Raw genomic sequence first — 23707 nt, forward strand, 5'->3', positions numbered from 1 at the left:
CTCAGAAGAAGAGAGCAAGTATTTACACGCTTGTCAGAATCAAACAAAGAAAACATGAATATTTCAAGCACCAGTAGCTCCAACTGGTGCTTGGTTCGGGGATATTTTAGAATGTCCGTCATTATTGCTTCGCGGCAGTGTAGACGCTACTTGGCGTCTATCTTCTTCGCTGGTATGTGTGCTCAGCAAGGCAGTTTTGTGTTTGAGCGCCCCCAAGTTGTGTTTTACTGTAACTTCAGAAGCTCCAGACACGTGAGCAAAAGCGCCGTTCTCATTGGTCGAGTAGATTTCGACGCGACGCGTCGAAAAAAAAAAACGAACCCGAGGCGTTTTTTTTTTTTGACGCTTTAACGCCTGGCGTTTTTTCGCGTCGGTGTGCACACTCTCATTGGGGCCCTTTGTTTAGTCACGAGGCGTTAAACGTCGGCGAAAATCGCCGGCGAAATTCGTCCCGGTGTGAACAGGCCTTTAGATTGTGAAATAAAGCACCACAAAGTAAAAAGAAAAGAAAAAGAAGAATTAAAAAGTAATAAGAAAAAAAGATTTCTTTTAAGGGCAACAAACACAAAAGATTTTCATCTCAACATGAGAAACAAACCAACTAAACTTCATACTAAGACATGACAAAACCATTTCTACGGCAACCACTCTCGTCAGTCAGGAGTGAGCTTGTAGGAAGGCCACACTCTTTCCACTGAAAATGGGCTTCGGGATAATCTGTTAAACTTTTGACACAAGATGAGGTTCTTTCATTGAGGCATCTGATTAGTCAGTTTGTAGCTCGAATAACTTGCACTGCAGAACAACTAAGAAAAGAGTCTGAAATAAATGTAGTGGTCATAATTATTTAACTTTGTCATAAAAAAAACACCCCAAATCACGATAAGGCATAAGACTGATCATGTGACAGTGTTTTGTCGTCCCACCCCATCTCTCTGCAGCAATGGAATATTCCAATCGACAGCAGGTTGACTTGCAAGCAATGACTGTACATGGATAGTGGACTGAGTGACCCCTCCCTCCTTGCATTCCAAACAGGAAGTGCCCGCTGGTTCCAAGAATCCAAAATCCCACAGACTTCTATAGAGAAATCAACAGCTATTAGTAAGCCTTTTATTGTCAGAATAATCATTCTTGCTCTGCTACATCTTCTTAACATGTTCTTGCTAATCCAGATTTTTTTCATGATATTTTTACTGTAGCACAAGCTATAAACTGACCAATCGATGCCTCAATAAAAGTAGGTGGCCTTGAGTCTAAAACTCTCAGGTCCTCAATTTTCAGAGATAAAACTGATCAGCTTGTTTAACACATTGTTTTGCATACCAGCTGAATATGGCTTCCTTTTTTTCTTCAATGTACAGTAAATTCAAAATCTTAACATTCACTTGAATTATTTTAAGGCAGTTTAGGCTTTCTTACACACTTCCTGATGCAGCATCTAAAGCGAACAGGTTTACCTCTAACCAACATTGAAGCATCTTTGAAATCCACAGTAACGTGCAGCAAAAGGTCTTTTTAAAATGCTTAGGAGCAACAGAACCATGAGCTCAGATAACAGATTTCTTTGACTTGCTTTCCTCCATCATCATCCAATTAGTTCTTTGAGCCACTAGATGGCAGCAGAGGGCCATTAAACAAAGCCGCCAGAGAAACTTCACAGCACAAGCAGCAATCCTAAGGTTGGGTTGTATCCGGCAGGAACTGCCTGAACTGCAGAAGGAGTTGGCTCATAATGGCAGGGGTTGTGTAAAGATTAACCTTTGTGCTTTAATCCTGTAAGACATTTTTAACGCTGGCTGTGACCAAAAACCGTCTATGAAGCCCACAGATGAAGATGACGGATACTAAGCTTGGAAGACAGCTGGCCCTTAAGTCCGGTTTACAGTTTCCTAAGAAGGATGCGTCGCTTCAGACACACAGGAGGCCATCGTCGGAAGTCTTGTAAAAATCTGTCTTTTGGAGGTCACGCCTCAGGAGTCCGGATTTTATCATCTCAAGATGGCGCAGACCGTTACCCTTTGATGTTTCCTGAACTCCACTGTCAGTCTTTCCTCCCAGCTCTGACTGGCAGCAGCTTCAGAAGACTTCTCCTCTCCATTATCTATTCTTTGTGATAAAATATGTTCATGCTGGATGCAGCAAAGGCATGTTTGCTCACCTTCTTCTCTTTCGTAGAAGCGGGGGGCCGGCTGATGCTCCGGCGACGGGGAATAGTCGGGGCTCACTTCATATTCGTGAATCGGACCAGCCACCAGGGCGTCCTGACCGTACGGCCGTCGCCCCCCACCCAAAGGTACGTTACACATCCATGCATAGTCCTCTGGAAATGTTCAATGTAAAGGAAAAAGAGAAAAAAACAGCAAATTATAAGATCAGCAAAATAAATCAATAACCATAAACAGACCTGGATGTAAATGTGGAAACGTTTTACATTAAAATTATAAAACTTCCAGGAAAGCAAACACATACAGAATCAGCTTTTGGAAGGGACTTTTTTCAGGTTTGACACATTCATTGTGGCAAAACAGCCCAAAAAAGGGCTTTAAATTTTGCCCCAAAGCCTTTTAGAGCCATTTAAAGCGGGCGTACTGTCATGGTTTCAGTTTGTTGTGTCTTGTTTTTCGCTTTAGTTCTTGTCCTGTCTTGTTTGGTTCTGTTTCCTGTTTTATTTTGAAAGGTTTCCTGTCTTGTCATGTTTCTTGAGTTTTACTTCCTTTGGTCCCCATCTGCCCTAATCGTGTTCACCTGTGTCTTGTCTGCCCTGTCCGTATATAAGTCTTGTCTCTGCCTTCCTCCTGTGTTGGTCCATTATTCCTGTCTGGTGTTCATGTCATGCTCCATGTCTCTCGCCACGCCACGCCACGCCACAGTGAGTTTTTGTTTTTGTTCTGACATCCTGCTCTGCAGCGCTTTTTGTTTGTTTTTTGTGAATTAAACCCACTAGCCCTGATCCTCATGCCTCCGCCTCTGCATCTGGGTCCAACCGGCTCTCGAGCTACCCCCGCACATGACACGTACTCTGCACCACAACTCAGAGGCAAATTTCAGAAGGAAATCCTGCCGCTCTGCAGAAACTATGTCCTAGAAACTGTCACAGAATTTTTGTATTTTTTTTTTGGCCTAAAAACAGTATAAACATAATTAAAAGAGCACTGGGAACTTGTGTAAATAGATCAAGATATGATTAGAAAGGGACTTAAAGCAGAATAGACAAAAATCTAGGCTGTTAATGTTCTCACACACTAGACAATGCGGCAAAAGACAACAGCTGCTTTGAATTTAGAGGTGGGTTGCATAAACAGGTGAGCTTGTGGTTTCTAATATTTTCAATCAAAATGATTAGTTTTAGAATACATTTTAAACTGAATTTGTAAAAGATACCTGTACACATAAATGGTTGAAACCAGTTTAATTCAGAAGGGAACTCCTCTACTGCAGGTGAAGCTGCCGAATTCTGTGCATGTGATTCATCTGCCTGTGGGAGGGGCTGACTCACCAGCTGCAGCATTAGTTATTGTTGAGAGAAGTGAAAACAATAAAACAATACCCACTTTACATACATTGATCTGTGTGCGCCTTTATATTTCTCTTTGAAAATAACATTTAACACACATCATAGGAAATGTTTCTCCATTGAACCTTTAGACGGTACTGAGCCAATTTCAACCCTGAGTCACGCTGCTGTTAGCAGCCATGCTTTGTTGTCTAGAGACTACAAATGTAGCTGCACTACCATTGGAGTAATGACTGTGTAGGATGGCTGCTGCTTCCTTCACTTTACTTGATAAATTCTTTTTCTTATTCCCAGTTTTGTAACTCATCTTGTCTGGGTTTCATAGTGGGGTTCAATGTCCTCAGGAAAGCCCATATGTGTGTGTACCTGTGTTTCTGGGAGGACACAGGGCACAGTCCATGCCCCAAGCTTCTCCATGCAGGCAGCAGCACTCTGTGTAGGTGATCTTCCTGTTGTTACCCAGCGGCCGTGTGCACATCTTGGTGTCCGTCACAGTCTGCCAGCAGATGCCTTGAAAGTCCGTCTGCTCCGACTCGTGTTGATCTGCAAGCATGCATGGGTGAAATGTCAAAGCAGTGTCATGCCATCATGTAGAGGATTTGGTTAAAGAATTCTGACAAAGCTCAGTTTGTACAAGATGACAAAAATGAAGCGATCTTTGAACATTTAGAGAAACTTTCTTAGGGACATTTGAGTTAAGAGAAATCAGCCATCATTGGCTGCACGTGAAGGAATGTACTATCCTTAACAATACCCCACTGTATCAATCTGTACAGCTATCTTACCTAGTTTATTTTTATGACAGGAATGAACGTTTAATAAAATCTATTTGTGAGGAAAAAACTGCATTCTGATTTAAAACTACAAACCTGACAACCTACAAGATGGAAACCACCCCAAACCTTTAGCTTAAACTGATACTTAAAGGAGCACTAAAGGTTAATATTTAAACAAAAAGTAAGTTCACACATGTCTAGAGCAACAAAATCCAGTAAAATGTGACTGCTGAATGCAATTTTAGAAATTATTTTTGCTGCATATAATGTAGGGGGCTCTGAAAAGTACAGCCATTGTGGTCAGTTCTGATGATGCAACAACTATGTCACCTCCTGTTTCAGGCTAATTTGACAATAGAAATAACTGGAGCCAGCTCAGTTCTCAGAATTACCACTAGGTGGCTTGTTAAACCAGTATGCAGCCTACTATTATTTTGATATTGGGCTATATAAATACAATTGAATTGCAATTACACAAACAAGTTAGTACCTTATTGACTTGGATCTAAAAAGATCAGTTAAACTGTTTTTTTCTGGTTAGATTCATTAAATGTGGAGGTAAATTTAAATAATTTTATAAATATGCAGTTTGATGCTGTCAGAGTTTTGTCTGTTTAAAGTTGATCTGAAAAAACTATTTAGATAAAACATATGTTTTTCTCAGTTTTTCTCATACGTTTTTTTTTCTATTTCAGATAAGAGCAACTTGAATCTTTAATTTATCCTTATTTCGTCGCCCTGTTGAATATTTTTTATAATCTTTAGGTTTATGCTGATCTTTGCTTTTACTCTTATTAAATTGTCTTAGGTCATTTCCTGTGACGTCATTTCCGGGTGAGCTATAGACCTTTTTCGCAAAAACCGGAAGTACGTCATCAACGTGTAAACCTAGTTCCGGTTTGTGCTTCGCTGGCAGAGGAATGGCAGAGCCTAGAGTGTTTTCGAAGAGCCTGAGTTGTGTTCCGAAGTTCACCAGCACCGATGTGATGAGGAGTGTAAAGATGCATTCGTCCACTAAAGGAAACAAATTGGACAAGGGATATAAATTCGTCCACGAAGAGTTTATCCACCATTACCAAGGTAAGCTTCAGCTAGCTTTAGCCATAGCCGCATCACCGGTAACTCTGTGTGTTTACGTCAACTGTAAATCCTGGTGTTATTAATTTGTAATATAAGGCATAACACATCGCAGTGAATATGTTGTGTGTATGTTTAAGTGAAAAGGCATGAGATTAACATAACACCCAAAAATTTGGTGAAGCTGTAAATAAGAAATGTTAAGTTGCCCGTATGCGTGTTCATTCTTTTTGCTGCGGTTGCGGCACTTTCTTCACTTACTAGTATTATTTTTCTGAAAGTATGGTAAGCAGAAGTCCTCTTTTCCTGGACATGTCCTCTCTTTTGATACTTATAATAAAATAACATTGAACATAGATGAAATGTAATCATATTTGCTTTATGTACGCAGCTCTGAACACCAATTACTCTCGATGAAATATCTCACAAACTCACTTCACCCCTCATTTTTACCAACTCAAATCTGGTCACCCTACTGAAAGTTATAGTTTCATGTTACATTGATGTAGCAACATAAGTATGTCTTAACTGTAACCTATTTAATTTATTGTGTCTAGATATCGCTGGATGCATTAAGTGCCAACCTGAAAGCTTTCTCCTGCAGTTGTGTGGCTGCTAAAGGATTCTGCAATGACATCCTTTTGCCATCCTGTTCCAGAGCGCACATTATTCACAGCTGGGTCTGCAGGCTGCTCCACCCACCCTGTCCTGCACGAGTGACTTGCAAAGACGGCACAGACCAAGAGCACAGGTGGGTTTGTGATCATATTGTCATTATTTTTTAAGAACGGATGTGTATCCATAAGAACTGTAAATTATTATAAAAACACCCCCAGTAGTGACTACAGACTGTAATTGCTTTCTGCGTTTTACTTATAAGGGAATCCATCCTGAACCGGTTAGTGAGCTGGTGGTGCAAAGGCCCAAAACAGTTGGCAGGGACGGTCTGAGGTCCACACTGTACAAGGCATATACAGGTAATTAACTTTTTGTTGCTTTGTGAGCAAGTTTTTTTTTTTTCTAATCTTATGACTAACCAAATTATCATTACAGCAGATATAATGAATTAAATTTAAATGTAGTTATGCACTTATGTCTAACTTTTGTGTGTTGTGTTTCTCTTGTGTAGGACCACAGCCAGATCCATATATGATGGCATCTGGAAGCAGATTATGCCAGGTGCAGCCCCCTGAGATGGAATGAAAGAGAACTTGGATATATATTATGGCAAATACATGAATGCATACCTTAAATTACACTTATCTTGTCTTTAACAATCAGTTCAGCCTTCTGTCTTACTGTTGATCTGTAATGTAATTTTTTATTGTAAATGTTTGATGTTATTTGAGTTGTGATTAATCAGTTGTTGTTACGCATACCAAAAAATTAAATGAGGCACAATTTTGACCAAAATTGTTTTATTTGTTCATCTAATTTTTTTGTGTAGTCAAAGTCACATTTCAACAGAAAAATATTAAGAATATAGCAATTATATTTAATTAGATTTTAAGAATATGTGGAAACACTAAATTTTTCCATACTATTTGCACATTATACATTATTTAAATACCAAACATTAATTCACTCTTCAAAACAAAAAAGTCCATGATAATTTCCCAAAACACGGCAGTTAAGCCAGATCTGATTCACACCGCCCATCAGTGTGAGCGGCACAGGAGAGTCCCTGATGTGAACGGACTTTATCTTACTGATCACTCTTTCCACTATAATTCTGAGGCGGGTGATGGCTGCGGTTTGTTCTGTTTCCTCCTTGCTGAATTGAGCTGAAAGCTTAAAAGGTGGAATGATGATCTTAGATCCAATGTCAGTGAGGAGGTCTTGAACGAGGAACTTTTGTCCACCATGACAACTTGGCTTCTAAGTCATGGATGTAATCCAAAGCCTCATCCAGAGCACCTGTGAAGATAAAGAAAATTAAAAATCAGTCTTAATATATTTATGCTACCTTTCAACACAACACAGTAATCATGTTTTGAAAAGTATGTTAAGTATTTAATTACAAATACGTTTCATTTATTTTTGTTAAGGAAATTACAAAATGACAAAATACTCAAAAGTGATTAAATACATGTAATTAAAATAGGTGAGAGCATGAACAGCTTTTATTATAAATATTAATTTGTTCAGGTAGCAATGCATTTATCCAATAACGGTACACATAGTTGACTTACGTTAACCAAACACATTATGAACAACCTTACCTGCAGGTGGGTGTGTCATGTAGTCCTGATCCATCTTTACTGCCTTAGCTTAGCCCCCATGTCGCTGTCTTCACAGCATAGCTGCATAGCCTGACGTTTGGGGTTCTGTCATATACTGACTCCCTTCTCAGAGGAGCAGTAAAGTTGTTCCAAGGGAAAATACTCGGGACGACACCACTCTTCAGGCGACGAACGACGCAGCCGCACCACAATCCGGAGCGAAGTGCCGGCAGCAGACGGTGCTACCTGTGTTTACATTAAAACTATGCCCTTCATCTCTTCGGATCGCCTATATCCATTTGGGTTTCAGGTTTGGATCCACGGGAAAATAATGAAATGAAAGGCCGGGCTGTTTTTGGTTGGAAGACGAACAGCCTGGAACACAACAGAGACGGCAACTCTTCGACTCTGCCATTCTTCATATCTGCTGCTACGCTAACAGGAAGTTGTTTTACACGTCATTGACGTATTTCCGGTCGAAAAATGCGGAAGTGTGAAAAAGGTCTATTCCCAGTGCTAGTTGTGTGACTGCTGTCCTCTTGTTTGGCATTAGCCTTATTACTATTGCTTACTCTAAGGGTTATCTGGGTTAATATTCACATCTAGTACCTTTTATTAGCGAATTCACCACTGTTAAACCGCTTGCTGTTCACTTTTCTCACTTTGCTAAATAAACCACTTCTCTTTACTTAAACACCGCTAGCCTTAGCTTAGAACCTAGTATGGCCACCACCACTCTTTCCGCCTCTCCTCCTCTCTCCTGCCCCATGTGCCATATGTTTAGTGATGATCCTGCCTCCTTTAGTGAAGATAGGGGTAGGTGTGTTAAGTGTAGTCTTGTGTTAGACTTGGAGGCCAGGCTGGAGCAGTTAGAAGCGCGGCTCCGCACAGTGGAAGCTAAGCCGGCTAGCCAGGTCGTTACTCGTAGCGCGGGCCGCGCTACCAGGGCTAACTTAGTTAGCACCCCAGCGCCCTCCCAACAGCCGGGAGACAGTCAGGGGTTTGTACCGGTTGGGAGGAAACATAGTGCTAAACGCAAAAACTTAGAGCACCCGAGACTCCACGTTAGTAATAGGTTCTCCCCCCTCAGCGACACACCCGCTGAACACTCAACTCTGGTTATAGGCTCTTCTGAAGTTAGAAACGTGGAGCTCCCAGCGGCTACAGTCAGGTGTTATCCGGGGGCCAGAGTTGGTGACATCGAGGGGAACCTTAGGATGTTAGCTCAGAGTAAGTCCAGGTTCCGTCGAGTCGTGATTCACGCAGGCGGTAATGATGCCCGATGGAGACAGTCAGAGGTGGTTAAGTTAAACGTAGCTTCGGTGTGTAAACTGGCTAAGACGATGTCCGACACTGTAATTTTCTCTGGTCCCCTGCCGAACTTAGTCAGTGATGAAATGTACAGCCGCTTTTCATCATTTAACCGCTGGCTTTCTAGATGGTGCCCAGAAAACGGCGTTGGTTTTGTGGATAACTGGAGCGCGTTTTGGGGGAAGCCCGGTCTCATGCGGAGAGACGGCGTCCATCCCACCCGGGACGGTGCCGCTCTTCTTTCTAGAAACATTTCTGCTAGCCTTAGTCTGTTAACCTGACAATCCAGAGACGAGACCCGGGCGCAGAGCAGCAGTGTAAAACGCTCCTCTGAGCCTCCCTTAGGGTTAGTGCCGGTGCAAAACCCATGCAGGGAAAGTCAAGCAGGTCCAAGCGTTAGCTTATGTGCTGAAAGACAAATGAAAGGAGCGCGTCATAGAAACCCTACAGTGACAGACAGCAGTACTCACAAGCAGAATTATGATGTCATTAAATGCGGTTCATTAAACATTCGATCCATTTCCTCCAAGTCCCTCTTAGTCAACGAGTTAATTACTGATAAGAATCTTAGTCTTTTAGCCTTAACAGAAACTTGGCTCCATCAGGATGACTATGTTAGATTGAATGAAGCAACCCCCCCCCACTTATACTATCAGAAATCCAGGATTTCAGGGAAAGGAGGTGGTTTGGCAGTAATATCACAGTCTAGCTTACTTCTCAGCCCTAAAGTTAAAAATGCTTATAATTCATTTGAAAACATCATATTGTCTTTAAGTCACCCAAACAGGATAACTCGAAAACCTGTTTTACTCATAATTATTTATCGCCCCCCCGGCCCATATTCAGAATTTTTAACTGAGTTTTCCGACTTCCTATCGACTATTGTCTTAGATTCTGATCAAATTATAATATTAGGGGATTTTAATATTCATGTTGATGACCCCAGTGACTGCCTAGGAAAGGCTTTTGCAGCTTTATTAGATGATGTTGGTTTCACCCAAAGTGTGAATGAACCCACTCACTGTCATAAGCACACCCTGGACCTTGTTCTAACCCATGGGATAGAGATCAACCAGCTGAGTGTCCTTCCTCTTAACCCCATCATTTCTGATCACTTTATGATTACCTTCCAGCTTACACTGGAACATCCTTCTGCACCAGTGAATAAGAAACAACTTAGAAGAACCTTAACTGACCGTTCTGTGTCTGAGTTTAAACACACAGTTCAGCCAGTACTTAATGATATTCTGAGAAAATACTCTGAGACCAGCTCCCATATTATCAGTCCTAGTATAAATGACCACTTTGTTAATGATGCCTTACAAGCCCTCAGGAGTACACTCGATGTTGTTGCCCCCTTGAAACCTAAGTTCGTCAGACAAAACCGAGTAGCACCGTGGTTTAACGCTGAAACTCGTTCTCTTAAACGAGAAACCCGTAAGTTGGAAAGAGAATGGCGCCGCTCCGGTTCAGAGCAGTCTCTGGATATCTGGAAACATAGCCTATTAAATTATAAAAAAGCTCTGCGTAGAGCTAGAAGCCAGTACTATTCAACCTTAATATCAGAGAATGGAAACAATCCAAGATTTCTTTTTAGCACTATAGCTAAATTAACTCGCAGTCAGAGCTCAGTAGAACCACATGTTCCTGTTTCTCTCAGCTCTGATGATTTTCTTACATTTTTCGATAGTAAAATCTCAAATATTAGACATAAGTTAAATCAAGTTATTCCTACTATCAGCCCAGAGCAGGCCGAAGCGGTAGAAATGGAGGCTGTAATGGAGGCCTCTGTAACATTGGACTGCTTCACTGCTGTGGATCAAGCGGAAATAACATCAATTATTACGTCCTCCAAATCCTCAACGTGTCTGTTAGACCCAATTCCCACTAGACTTTTTAAAGAAACTTTTCCCCTAATTAATGATCCCATATTAACAATGATAAATGCCTCTCTGGAAACGGGTTACGTGCCACAGTCTTTTAAATATGCAGTTGTTAAACCTCTTCTGAAAAAGCCCAGTTTGGATCCTAGCATCTTGGCCAACTATAGACCGATATCAAACCTGCCCTTTATTTCTAAAATCCTAGAAAGAGTTGTAGTTAAGCAGCTTTACTGCCACCTACAGGACAACAGCCACTTTGAAGACTTTCAGTCGGGGTTTAGACCTCACCACAGTACGGAAACTGCACTAGTTAGAGTCTCTAATGACTTGTTATTGGCCTCAGAAAAGGGACTACTTTCTATTCTGGTCCTGTTGGACCTCAGTGCTGCCTTTGACACTATCGACCACGGTATTTTACTCCATAGATTAGAGCAGGACATAGGGATCAGAGGATCTGCTCTCCAGTGGTTTAAATCCTATCTGTCTGATAGGTATCAGTTCGTTAATGTAAATGGCCATTCCTCTCAGTGCACTCGAGTCAACTATGGAGTCCCACAGGGCTCAGTCTTGGGACCGATCCTGTTTACGCTTTATATGTTACCCCTAGGAAACATAATCAGGAAACACAGCATTAATTTTCATTGTTATGCCGACGATACGCAGTTGTATTTATCCATGAAGCCTGACCAGAATGACCAGATAGAGAAACTGAACGCCTGCATCAGTGACATCAAGACCTGGATGACAATTAATTACCTCCTCTTGAACCCAGAAAAAACTGAGGTCATTATACTAGGTCCTAAAAACCTCAGAGATACTCTGTCTGCTCAGATAGTCTCCCTGGATGGCATAAGTATAGCCCCCAATTCCACAGTTAGAAACCTTGGGGTTTTACTTGACCAGGATTTATCATTTAAGGCTCACATATCTCAGGCATGTAGAACTGCCTTTTTTCACCTGCGGAATATTGCTAAGATCAGAAATATACTTTCTAAGAGTGATGCTGAAAAACTCATCCATGCATTTGTTACGTCGAGGCTGGATTACTGTAACTCCTTGTTAGCAGCGTGTCCTAAGAGTTCCTTAAGAAGTCTCCAGCTTGTTCAGAACGCAGCTGCTAGATTGTTAGCTGGAACCAGCAGAAGAGATCACATCACTCCTGTGTTAGTTTCGCTCCATTGGCTCCCAGTTGATTCTAGAATTAAGTTCAAGATCCTCCTGTTAACCTATAAGGCCTTACATGGAATGGCCCCGTCCTATATTAAGGACCTCATAGTCCCTTACCAACCAATCAGAACACTTCGCTCGCAAAATGCAGGACTGCTTGTGGTTCCTAGAATTAGTAAAAGTACGGTTGGAGGTAGAGCGTTTAGCCACCAAGCCCCTGTCTTATGGAATAAACTCCCAGCTCATGTAAGAGAGGCCGACACAGTTTCTACATTCAAAGCTAGACTGAAAACATTCCTCTTTGGACAGGCTTATTGTCAGACTAGTTAGTATTCAGAGATTATTTAACTTAATGTTAGTTTGTTTAAATTAAACTTAATAAAAACTATTTCTTTTAAAAGGCTGCTAGAAGTTGAAGCTGGGGTAACTATGGTGCACTGGGGTTCTGTCCTCTTTCCTTTTTTACTTCTACCCTTCCTCTCCTCTATTCTTGATCATAATTTATTATTTAGTTCTCCATGCCTCTGTTTGGTGCAGTGCGATTCATGTATTGTCCCTCTTTTCCTCTCCCCTCCTGGGGAGTGGGAGTGCTTCCAGACTCCAGTTGGCTCATCCGTGCTTCTGTTCCTGACCGTTTACCTCACCTTTGCTCCTGCTCCTACACCTGGCTGTGGATCCTGCCTCTGGCTCATCTCTGGCTCGTCTCTGCTCTGTTCCTGACCGAGAACATAGTCTCTGCTCCTGCTCCTACACCTGGCTGTGGTTCCTGTCTCCGGCTCGACTCGCGCCTTTGACTGTCCCCACAACCACGGCTGGATGAAGCTCGTCTGCTGGACTTTTATATATGTAGTTGTAGATTTAGATAAGTTAATTCTTCTCTAAGAGTTCTGGTAAATCGCCTGTCCGTCCTGGGGGAGGATCCCTCCTTCATGTGGGCACCCCTGAGGTTTCTTCGTTTTTTCCGGAATCCGGTTTTTTTGGGAGTTTTTCCTTACCGCGAAGGGGGGTCTAAGGGCAGGGATGCCAGTATAGCTTAGTCAGTTTGTTAGTTCATTTTAGTATTTTTCTATTGAACTCTTTGTATTCGTGATCCTTTTGATTTCATGTTTTACTTCGAAGCCCATCGAGACGACTGTTGTTGTGATTTTGGGCTATACAAATAAAATTGAATTGAATTGAATTAAATTTAAACTTCAGGGTTTTCCCTTATGGGGGGCTGCCCGTCATTGGGGGCTTTGCCAGCTCATTCAATGGGATGGTTGCCAAGATGCTCAGCCTCGCCTTGGGGGTCAGGGGCTCTGGATCTGTTGGGGGTCACCAACTTGCTGTAACCGGGGTGGTTTCTGTGAGGAGGTCCTCCTCCCTGCCCTTTTCTGTGGCTAAAAGGGCTTTTTAATGTTTTACAAACAGATTTTATTATGCAAGGCACTTTGTGCTGGTGGTGTCTGAAATGTCTTGAATAAAGTTTTGAATTGATCTGGTTTCAGTTTTGGCTCTGCTAATCCCCATCCTGGAATTTTTGAAAATCCACATTACATTGGAGTCAGTGAGGACTCACAAATGGGTTTCAGGATGGAAGTCACTTGGAGTGAGAAGACATGTCAGGAGTTACACGACAAAGATGGGGTTTCAACTAATTAGACAACAGTTCATACATTTATCATGTCAAACACAAAGAAAATGGTTTAAAGTCTGGAGAGAACTTATTCAATGATGGAAAAATGAAACTGACCAGTCAGAGCAGCAGCAAAAACGCAGCGGTTTGTGTCGGGGTCCAACATCATGGGGTGAGTGCAGAAGCACATGTATGAACCATCCGTGTTCATACACTGTCCGCCCTCACACAAAGAGTCATCCTGACACTCATTGATGTCTGCTCAAACAAAAAAGAAACATGGTTCATCAGAGGACTGGATTCAAACTTTGTTTCAGTCACAAACACCCTCTTTCTTTCTGCTGACACCCCCTCACCACACACACACACACACACCTTTGCACTCCAGCTTGACGGGGTCGTAGTATTGTCCGGTCTTGCAGTAACATTCATAACTGCCTGTAGTATCCTTGCAGTAGCCGCCTTTACACACCTCCTGGCCAAACATGGCGCACTCATCCGCATCTTCAGTTTTGAACAGAGAAAGGAACAGAGAGACCATGAGAAGATCCTTCAGAAGAACCTTTCCTGAAGCCTACTAAAAACATAACGTCATTGCTCCCATCTTACTTTTGTAGCTGTCAGAAGTGGGAATCCCATACAGCAAGTCTGCACTCGGAACAAAACCTTTTCCGGATGGGCACATTTGGTTGAACTGGTCTGAAAGGGAAGAGTTTCATTGGTTACATTTCCCTAATATTGCTATTTGTTTTTAAAAGTGTTCCCCCAAATGCCAAGAGACCCTTTGAAGATCCATTGTTCAACATGTGCACTTCAGAGCACCAACAAATATCTAATAAACGTTTAGCCTCTGCGTCTCTAAAGGTCAGGGATAATCCGATGTCAGCCTTTAAACTCTGTGATTTGTTCTGGAATTGATCTGGCACTTCAGAAGAAGAGTAATGTTACGAACTTTGGTTACCTCCAAATAAATTCATTCATTTTTAACAAAATAAATAAAATCCCTCTTAGAATATTTTCCACAGTGAAAAACATGAAAAAATAAAACTGATAAACCTACACTGACAAACGTTTAAGCGAGTTTTTCTAAAGTTCCTTTTGAGACGACCACAGCAGAACGATTCCATATCAGCTTCAAAGTTTACTTAACCAACAAACTGCTTCCGTCTTTTATTTCAATGTTGAATTCTTTAATCGTGTTCTGTGATGTGAAGTAGCTTTTGTCTACTAAACTGTTTGAACATCAGAGGAATCTCTGGTTTTAGGTGTTAATTTAAGGACCCACCCTAATGAAAATTGTGTATTTACAATTTATTGTGGCGTTTTCCTGATTATAGAAGACATATAGAAAGAAAATTAAGCTCATTTTTCAGTATTTCCTGATTGAAATTGTTGTGAATTAGAAACAGATTAAAAAATGAGCTAATTTGTGAAGTAGAAAATATGCTGGGCGAACCACAAAATCCCTGCTCTGCTCCATTCTGTTAGCTAGCGGGAGAGCGTGTAAACAGACGGATGACGGGAAGTGGGGGCGAGGTGGCTCTGGGCCAACAGTGCCACCCACAACTCAGAGGCTAATTTCTATGTTCTACTGCAGAAATTATGTCTACAACATAATCCTAAAAAACAGCATCATCCTAATGAATGGACCACTGGGAACGCTTTCAAAATAGATCAAAAGATGATTGGAGTAGGACTTTTAACTAAATGACAGCTTTTAGCTGTTGTTCAGGAAACCTTTGATCTATAAGAATGCAGCTCCTTGGACTCACCTGTGCCGTTGACAGGACAGGGATGCACCTCGCAGTTGTCCCCCCAGCCGGCTCCCAGGGTGCAGCAGCACTCCTGCAGCGTGGTCTGGCTCTTCAGCACGCTTTCACACAGGTTCTCGTTGTCCAGGTGGTAGTAGCACTCCTTTCGCTCCACTATGGGCTCTATAAGATAAATAGAGGAGTAGATAGTAACCTGACATTTGCCACCCTTTATCCCTTTATATTGCTCGTTTTTGATTCTGTTTCTCTAGAGAACTAAATGTGTTATTATTAACGAAAACATTCAAACATTTAAGTAAAATGCTTCAATGACATTCAAAACTGCATTTTAGATCTTTTCAAACCTCTGGAAGCACATCTCATTGTCCCTCTTGAAGTGAATTGGTCTGTGGTAGATTTTTCATAAAAAAACGATTTTAAATTAAACTATTTAATATGCTTTTATCTTAAGTTATGTTGTAAAATGTTTGCGTTTTACCAAACGTCCTCTGGTTTGCGGGGCTCTGGTGGTCCTAAAGATGGGGTGAATGATTACATTTTCCTGAAGGGGAACTCTGAGCTAAAAAGGGTGGATAATGGAAGTGAAGCCATATAAATGTAATCTTAACTGAATTTTGTTTTATTTCCAGTCTTCAGTCTTTTGCTTGTTATGTCTTCTTGAGCCCAAAATGAGGAGGTTGATTTGCCCACATTCAGTTTGGTGGTCTTTGGCTGCACTGACATACCTGCTGACATGTGATAAGTCCTCTCTGGTAAATGCACAGCTGGGATGTCAGGGCCCTAAGGTGGAAAAGATTTTGCATTCTCCCTTCCTAAATTGAGATTTTGCACCATTTTTTCCTTTGTTTTTGTTTTTAAATCAAATGATTCCCCACAGACAGGAGCTCTATATGATGACGATGGTGGTTTTCACACGCTTTCCTCTTCAGCACCTAGAATATGTGGCACTGATCTTTGCGACAAAAATTCTTTTCATTTCCCAGATTGTCTAAAAACTCATTTGACTTATCTGCCAATAAAGAATCCTTATCTGATACTTTTCAAACACAATTTAAAAAAAGACCACATTTAATACACAGATCCAAGTTGTCCTTGATTCTTTCATTAAACTTTTTTTATCAATTATGTATCAATGTAAACAGTGAACTTCTATGAAGTAGCTTCAATAATAAAGCAAAAGCAGTCCACTGTCAACTTGAAAATATGGTTAATTTTTACCTAGTAAAAATTGGTAATAATTGGTCATGTAAGAAAGTTTTCTGACAGTAGCTTTAATGTCATTGTTGATCAGATGTGATTCATATCTCTTCCATTTCATATTAAAAACTCTTAAAAATTAATGATTACTTTCATTTATAATTGTTGTATGAATATGATTATGAATATTCATGACAAGCTCATATCAATGTAACCAGTTTTGTTTTTGTTTTGGTTGTTTGAGAGATTATGGACTCTCTTATTTTTTTTAATTGTTTTTCCCATAACTTGCACTTTGTAGGCGGTTCCTCGGTTGTCGTGTCACTGCTGTCTGTCAGCAATGTGGAAAGAGTCATTCTCATTAAAAAAAAAAGAAAAGAAAAACCTGATCTTTTATCTTCTGAAAAGCCTTAGTAGGTCATTGTTTAAGTAAACTAAAAAAGGAGCTTGCTGTCTGTTTAAAATGTTTATTCAAAGAGTTATTGAGCCCGGATGTCTGAATCTTTGAATATCTTGCCAACTTTACTGAGCTGTTTTTGGTGTGCCTCCAGCTGAAACTGCTGCCGTATTTTTCTGCGCTTTATGGCAATAAAATGTTGTGATCCGTTCAGGATATGCAGAGTCCTAGTAGAGTATTTTTTGATCATATTGACAATAATACCAATATCTGATCGCGATGCAACATCTGATTCCGATCTAGTCTGAAATTACATGATTGACTCCAATTTCCAATCACGTTATTGGATCGAAACATCTCCACTAAAAACCATGTCGTGTCGATTACATTACTGCTCCCTCCACATGATATGTCCAGAAAACACAAAGACACACAACCTAAAGGCCTGTCCCTGTTTGGTTGGTGTAATAAAAACATAGAGGCAGCTTTGGCACCTCCACCATCTTGAAGCGGGGTTACCTGTGGAAATGGGCTCACACTTGGCAACCCTGGCGTTGTAGTTCTGGCCTCGAGGACACTCGCAGAGGAAAGAACCGTCCGTGTTGACGCACTCGGCCTCCCCACAAACACTGCCCAGCAGCTGGCACTCATTCAAATCTGTGAGGAAACAAGAGAATACCACACTGGTGATCCATTATGTTCTTGTATTCTCATCACTGATCTTCCTCTTTATGGTTCACAAAGTTGACCCCCACCCCCTTTTTTTTTTAATGTCTGCACTGCTGGCTTACAGTTAATAAAAAACATTCATCATCACCTGTGTGGCGTCCTAAACTGCAGTGAAACAAAAGATTACTTGTCAAATGATTTATTACATCAAGAATTGTACAAAAAACAAAACGAGTTTACATTTTTTGTATAATCCCCTTTTAGCAGAAAAGCATAAACTAAAACCCACAAACCTCATCCAATTTATCAACCACTAAATCTGGCTTCGTTAAGTTCTTGACTGGACTCTTAGAGTTCCCAGATGTCATCAAATGCAGCCTGACACCAAACTGCAGCGGTGGAATGCAATTAAAGTGGCGTGGTGACTCCGTAACCGAGCTGCTGAGGTCTTTCCAAAAAGCTTTCAATGTCATTAAAGTTTGTTTACAATTCTGTCTAGCATCTGGAAAGCCACGAAGTTTAGGAAACTGCATGCTTTAAATTAGAAAGAGAAGGATGTTACTCTAGAGTACAAATGTCAACATATGACCCGAATGATGCAATCGGGGACAGCAAGGTCAAGAAATACCTCAGATTAGATAAAAAAAAAGGCTGCTGGATGGCAAAGAACAGAACTTAAAACAAAAACAATGTGATATTTTGGGCTGATTTACTTAAAAGGTTAAAGTCAGATTCTGACATTTTCATTCAGTAGGAACTTACTGGAGGATTCTGTGTAGCTAGAGGTGGGACTGTACCTGTTGCAAATATTTTCTTTTTTTTTTTTGCTTCATCACTGGCTTGCACTAAGCCTCTCCATACAAGTCTGTGCTAATCATTGCCCCCTCATAAATCAATGTTGGGTTAGTTCAAACCCAACAGGAACGGTGTGTGAGGGTAGTTTTGCTGTGAAGCCTCTCAGGAAGCTCAGAGCGGGACAGTCCCCTCTGGAAAAATCCACGCCCCACCGTCAGAGCTGGCTTTTTGTGGGTGTGAGCCGCAGTCCAGTGATGGTTTGGCAGAGGAGGGGAGGCAGCTGGCTCGGACATGTAGTCGTACTGTGCTGGTTTGTCTGGCATTGTGTTTGTGTTTAGGTGGTGCTGGCCAGATCAGGTTCTGACAGTTCTTACAATCCCACCAAGGGACAAAAATACACTAAATGAGAGGAGCAGAAACATTTCTGGACCAAAGCGAACCTGCTACATAAACAGTTTCTATTTAACCCAAACTAAACTTGGAGCAACTGCAGATTTCTTCAGTAAGCAGGTCCTGTCCTAAGTATTTGCTGGTGGCATTATTTGCTTGTTTTAATAATGTCTATGTAAATTGGGAAAGTATTACTGAATGCAATCCATGATTCTGAATCTGGTTCTGCTGGTGGTTTTCTCCACTCAGAGGGAGTTTTCCTCTCCACAGTTGCATAGGGATAAGGCTAGCAATCCTTCCATGTACTCTTATTACTGTCATCTTGGTTGTGAACTGTTACTTTATAAATAAAGTGAAATGAATCGATTTTTTAACAGGCAGAGCAGGACTTTTTTGTCCCAGTGGTCCACTTCTACCTCTACCTAAGACATGGAAAAACACGAGATACTTTAAAACATCATATCAAGAGCAATATTAAGGAGAACATGGGCCCTTCTGGAGACAATGTGGCTTGACAGTCAACAATCCTTGTCATGATTTCTGGGATTGTCCCAGTTTTGGGAATGTCCAGGCCTCCCTAAGTGATGTTTTCAACATTCCAATACCTCTTTGCTTTAAGGCTCTCCTTGGTCGTTCAAGCAAAAGTTGTCTTGTTGACACTTTGATGCAAAGTCTGCTATAGAAAAGCCTTTCTTAAAGCAAGTTGTGAGACACCAAAACTAAAGTGGAGAAGGCATTTTAGCACAAAAAGCCCTGTCTGGTTTTCCACAAAGATGACAATAACAGCCCAAGAGCTTTTGAAACATGGATCAATGATGCCTTTTGGATGGGTGGCTTGAATTTATTTTTAAGAAAACATGGTGCACAAGCCCAACACTCACCCTCGCAACTTTGACCATCCTGGGATTCCTGGTAACCCTCGTGGCAGAGGCACTGGAATGAACCCGGCACGTTCGCGCAGTGGCCGTGGGCGCCACAGCGACTGTCATTCAACGCACACTCATTTACATCTGAAAACCACAGGAAAATGGAAAAAGGTTTACTTTTCACCTCTTTTAGTTTCTACTACTGAACTGAAACAATGAAATGATAAAAAAATCAAAGGGCAATAAAATTTTATGATTTAGTTTATCTTAGTACTGGAATTTTTATGTTTAAAGTTAAAAAACAATGTGTACCTGCCAAAATACTGAGTTTGTTCGAAATAAAAGTTGATAATTATGATTTTCGAGGTAAAGATATGTTTAAAAAGAAAGTGGTCAGAACTAACGCATTAAGAAATAGTGTTTTTGTTCAGGGGGTCAACATGTGGAATTTATTATCAGACGAACTGAAAAATGCAAAATCCATACTGCACTTTAAGAAAATGTATAAAGTTAAAATGTTTCAAAAATACCTTCTGGACTGAGAGACTTTGGTGGTTGTGAGGTCATTTTGAGAAGTGTTTGTTTTGTTTTTGGTTTTTTCATCTTTTTTCTTTTCTGATTTAAGGTTCTAACAGTTTGTAGGTAGATGTAATGTTTGTATTCAGGGTTGGGGAAATAAGCCTTGGCTTCACCCAACACCTTTTTCGGTTAATTTTGTTCAATGTTTATGTTATGTTTATTTATTTATTATTATTATTATTATTATTATTTTCAATGTTTATGTTGACATTGATCAGTATCAATGTTTATGTTGATGTTTTTAAGTTTGTTTGTTTAACTTAACCGAAATAAAGTTTCTCACATCACATAAAGTTTCTCACATCACTACTGAACTGAAACAATGAAATGATAAAAAAAGTGCATCAAATAACACTCAAAGGTAAATTAAACTACATTTAGAAGAGTTTAGTGGGCACGATCATACTTAACAACTAAGATAGGTGCTGTGAAAAAAAGCCAGATTTAATAAAACAACACTCAGACATACACACTTCCACTCGAGTGAGTCTGCATAAATCATGAGGCAGAGGGCAACAAATATCCCTCCTCGTCTAGACAGCCAGCTCAAAGGCTTCCGCCTGTTTCTTTTCCTCTCAGGCAAGAGAGGGCATTAAACAAAGCTCTGGCACAGAGGAGCAGACTCCTGCCAAGGCGGAGAAACCAGCAGCAGCACATATGAGAGATAGAGGGGAAACCGGAGGATGAAGACGAGGAACACTGCGGTGTCTACCATGAGGTCGTTGTTGATGTTTCAATAAAATTAAAAAAAGTCAAGCTGAGTCAAAAGTCACAGCTGGGAGAAACGATCAAAGCGCTCAGAACACTCCATAAAAATGGGAACGGTAGGTGATCGGAAAAGAGTTTTAAAGGTTTTGAGGTGAATACACAAACACGAGAGCTGAAACTGAAACACAGATCAATGCCACATGTGTGAACCTGCAGCTGCCCCGGAGAAGTCCTCTAGCAAGAAATGACCTAAAACAAAGAATCATGTTTAATGAAACCAGAGTATCGTTTTGGTTTTCTGGTTTCTGCAATAAAAGGTTAAGAGACCTTTGGCTTTATCAGACATCACTTGCTGGTCCAATAAAAAGGAAACACCCGGACTTAACTAAGCAAACAGGTAAGATTTTCCTAATAGGCAAAAAAAAAAAATTTAACCAGCTGAAGCAGTGAGCCTCAGTTATACGGCTGTGTTGGTTTTTGAGAAGGTTTTCCACCAGTTTTACAAACGGTTAAATAATTAAATAGAATGCAGAGCACGCAAAGAATTGCTGTTCAGTTTATTTAGGAACTGCTTGATGCATTAACACAAGCTGCAGGATGATGAGGAACAACTGTATTCAAGGGAGCAATGTTGTGGTTATGGCATCTACAGAGCCTTTCCAAGTAATGAAAAGGTGTATTCATTTCCATAATTTCATTCAACAAAATTCAACCTTTACAGAATATAGATTATTGGATTGATTTCAAGTAATTATTTTTGTATTTTTACATAAATTGGGGTTCCACCTCATAAAATCCACAAAACATAACAAAAAATTGTAGAGGAATCTGCCCAATTGTTGAAAAACAACTGAGTTTCACCAACTAATCTTCTACCTGCACAGGTTCCTTCAGATGTCATTGAACTGGCTCAGTCTGATTCAATTGCTTTAGCTGGGGGAAGAATTCAATATGGGGAAGAATTCGGACTTGACAACTAGCCAGAAGACCATCAGTACCAGTTCTCAAAGGAGGTGGAACAGGCGAGAGCTCGGTACAATAAACGCCTGGAAGACCAATTCTCTGTCAACGACGTCACCTCTGTTTGGAGAGGGCTTAGGCAAATCACGAACTACAAGCCCAGAGCCCAACATGCTGCTGACGACCTACAACTGGCTGAGAGGCTTAACACCTTTTATGCCAGGTTTGAGGTCCCACAACCCTCCTCCTCCCCCCTCACTGAACAGGTTTCCTCAACAACTCTGGTGCCACTTTCCTCCCCCACCACTATCACTGAGGACAGTATGACCCCCCCAGACCACCTCTCCCCCACCACTGTCCTCTCAGTGACAGAAGAGGAGGTGCTTAAGCTTTTCCGGAAGCAAAACCCACGGAAGGCTCCGGGTCCGGACGGCATCTCGCCTGCCACCCTGAAACACTGCGCAGGCGAACTGGCAGCGGTCTTCACAGACATTTTCAACACCTCCCTGGAGGCCTGCCACGTCCCAGCCTGCTTCAAACTGTCCACCATCATCCCTGTCCCCAAGAAGCCCCGCATAACTGGCCTCAATGACTACAGGCCTGTGGCACTTACGTCTGTAGTCATGAAGTCATTCGAGCGTCTGGTCCTCCCCCACCTCAAATCCTTCACCTCCCCCCTCCTGGACCCTCTGCAGTTCGCCTACAGAGCCAACAGGTCTGTAGACGACGCTATCAACCTGGCCCTCCACTTCATCCTGCAGCATATGGACTCCCCGGGAACCCATGCTAGGATCCTGTTTGTGGACTTCAGCTCTGCGTTCAATACCATCCTCCCCTCTCTGCTCCAGGAAAAGCTCCTCCAGCTCAACGTGCCTGACTCCACCTGCAGGTGGATCACTGACTTCCTCATGGACCGGAGGCAGTGTGTGCGGCTGGGGAAGAATGTCTCCACCACCCAATCTATCAGCACAGGAACTCCACAGGGCTGTGTACTTTCCCCTCTACTCTTCTCCCTGTACACTAACTGCTGCACCTCCAGCCATGACTCTGTCAAACTGATCAAGTTTGCAGATGACACCACCCTCATCGGACTCATCTCTAATGATGATGAGTCTGCCTATAGGAGGGAGGTGGACCGGCTGGTGTCGTGCTGCAGCATCAACAACCTGGAGCTGAACACTCAGAAGACAGTGGAGATGATAGTGGACTTCAGGAGAGTCACAGCCCCCTCACCCCCTCTCATCCTGACAGACTCTCCCATCACCATTGTGGACTCTGTCTGTTTCCTCGGCACCACCATCACGCAGGACCTCAAGTGGGAGCCGTCCATTTGCTCTCTCCTCAAAAAGGCCCAGCAGAGGATGTATTTCCTGCGGCAATTGAAGAAAGCCAGGCTGCCGGCCCAGATGATGGTGCAGTTCTACACGGCCATCATTGAGTCCATCCTCACCTCCTCCATCACCGTGTGGTACACTAGTGCCACAACCAGGGACATTAACAGACTACAGCGTATTGTGCGCTCAGCAGAGAAGGTGATCGGCTGCAGCCTCCCATCTGTCCAGGAACTATATGTCTCCAGAACCCGGGGACGTGCAGGCCGGATAGCTGCCGACCCTTCCCACCCTGGACATTCCCTACTGAAACTACTCCCTTCAGGCAGGAGGCTAAGGTCCATCAGGACCAGAACCTCCAGACACAAGAACAGTTTCTTTCCCTCTGCAGTCAGACTCTTAAACGCCCTGTAACCCCCCCCCCTAAATTTCACGTCAATGTCCAACCAGTCACCAGCCCACTACCTGCACCTTG

At 41.8% G+C, this 23707-nt stretch overlaps 1 protein-coding gene and 1 long non-coding RNA gene across 4 annotated transcripts in view; one reads left to right on the plus strand and one right to left on the minus strand.

Annotated features, from left to right (window-relative positions):
• Positions 1-23707, minus strand: part of ltbp1 (latent transforming growth factor beta binding protein 1) — a 131445-nt gene that overhangs the window by 4678 nt on the left and 103060 nt on the right. For all 3 annotated transcript variants that reach the window (XM_011472799.3, XM_011472798.3, XM_011472800.3), the window contains 8 exons: positions 19670-19798; positions 17454-17591; positions 15341-15502; positions 14178-14267; positions 13944-14072; positions 13686-13826; positions 3884-4060; positions 2162-2323 (listed from right to left, as the gene is read on the minus strand). In XM_011472799.3, the coding sequence (XP_011471101.1) occupies positions 2162-2323; positions 3884-4060; positions 13686-13826; positions 13944-14072; positions 14178-14267; positions 15341-15502; positions 17454-17591; positions 19670-19798 (1128 nt within the window). The remainder of the gene's footprint in view (positions 1-2161; positions 2324-3883; positions 4061-13685; positions 13827-13943; positions 14073-14177; positions 14268-15340; positions 15503-17453; positions 17592-19669; positions 19799-23707) is intronic.
• On the plus strand, positions 5146-6299 carry LOC105353620. Its single transcript, XR_002874681.1, has 3 exons — positions 5146-5373; positions 5928-6121; positions 6251-6299. It is a non-coding gene; the product is annotated as an uncharacterized LOC105353620 (long non-coding RNA).

The sequence above is a fragment of the Oryzias latipes genome, chromosome 15 (genome assembly GCF_002234675.1).
Source record: "Oryzias latipes chromosome 15, ASM223467v1".
Classification (NCBI taxonomy): domain Eukaryota; kingdom Metazoa; phylum Chordata; class Actinopteri; order Beloniformes; family Adrianichthyidae; genus Oryzias; species Oryzias latipes.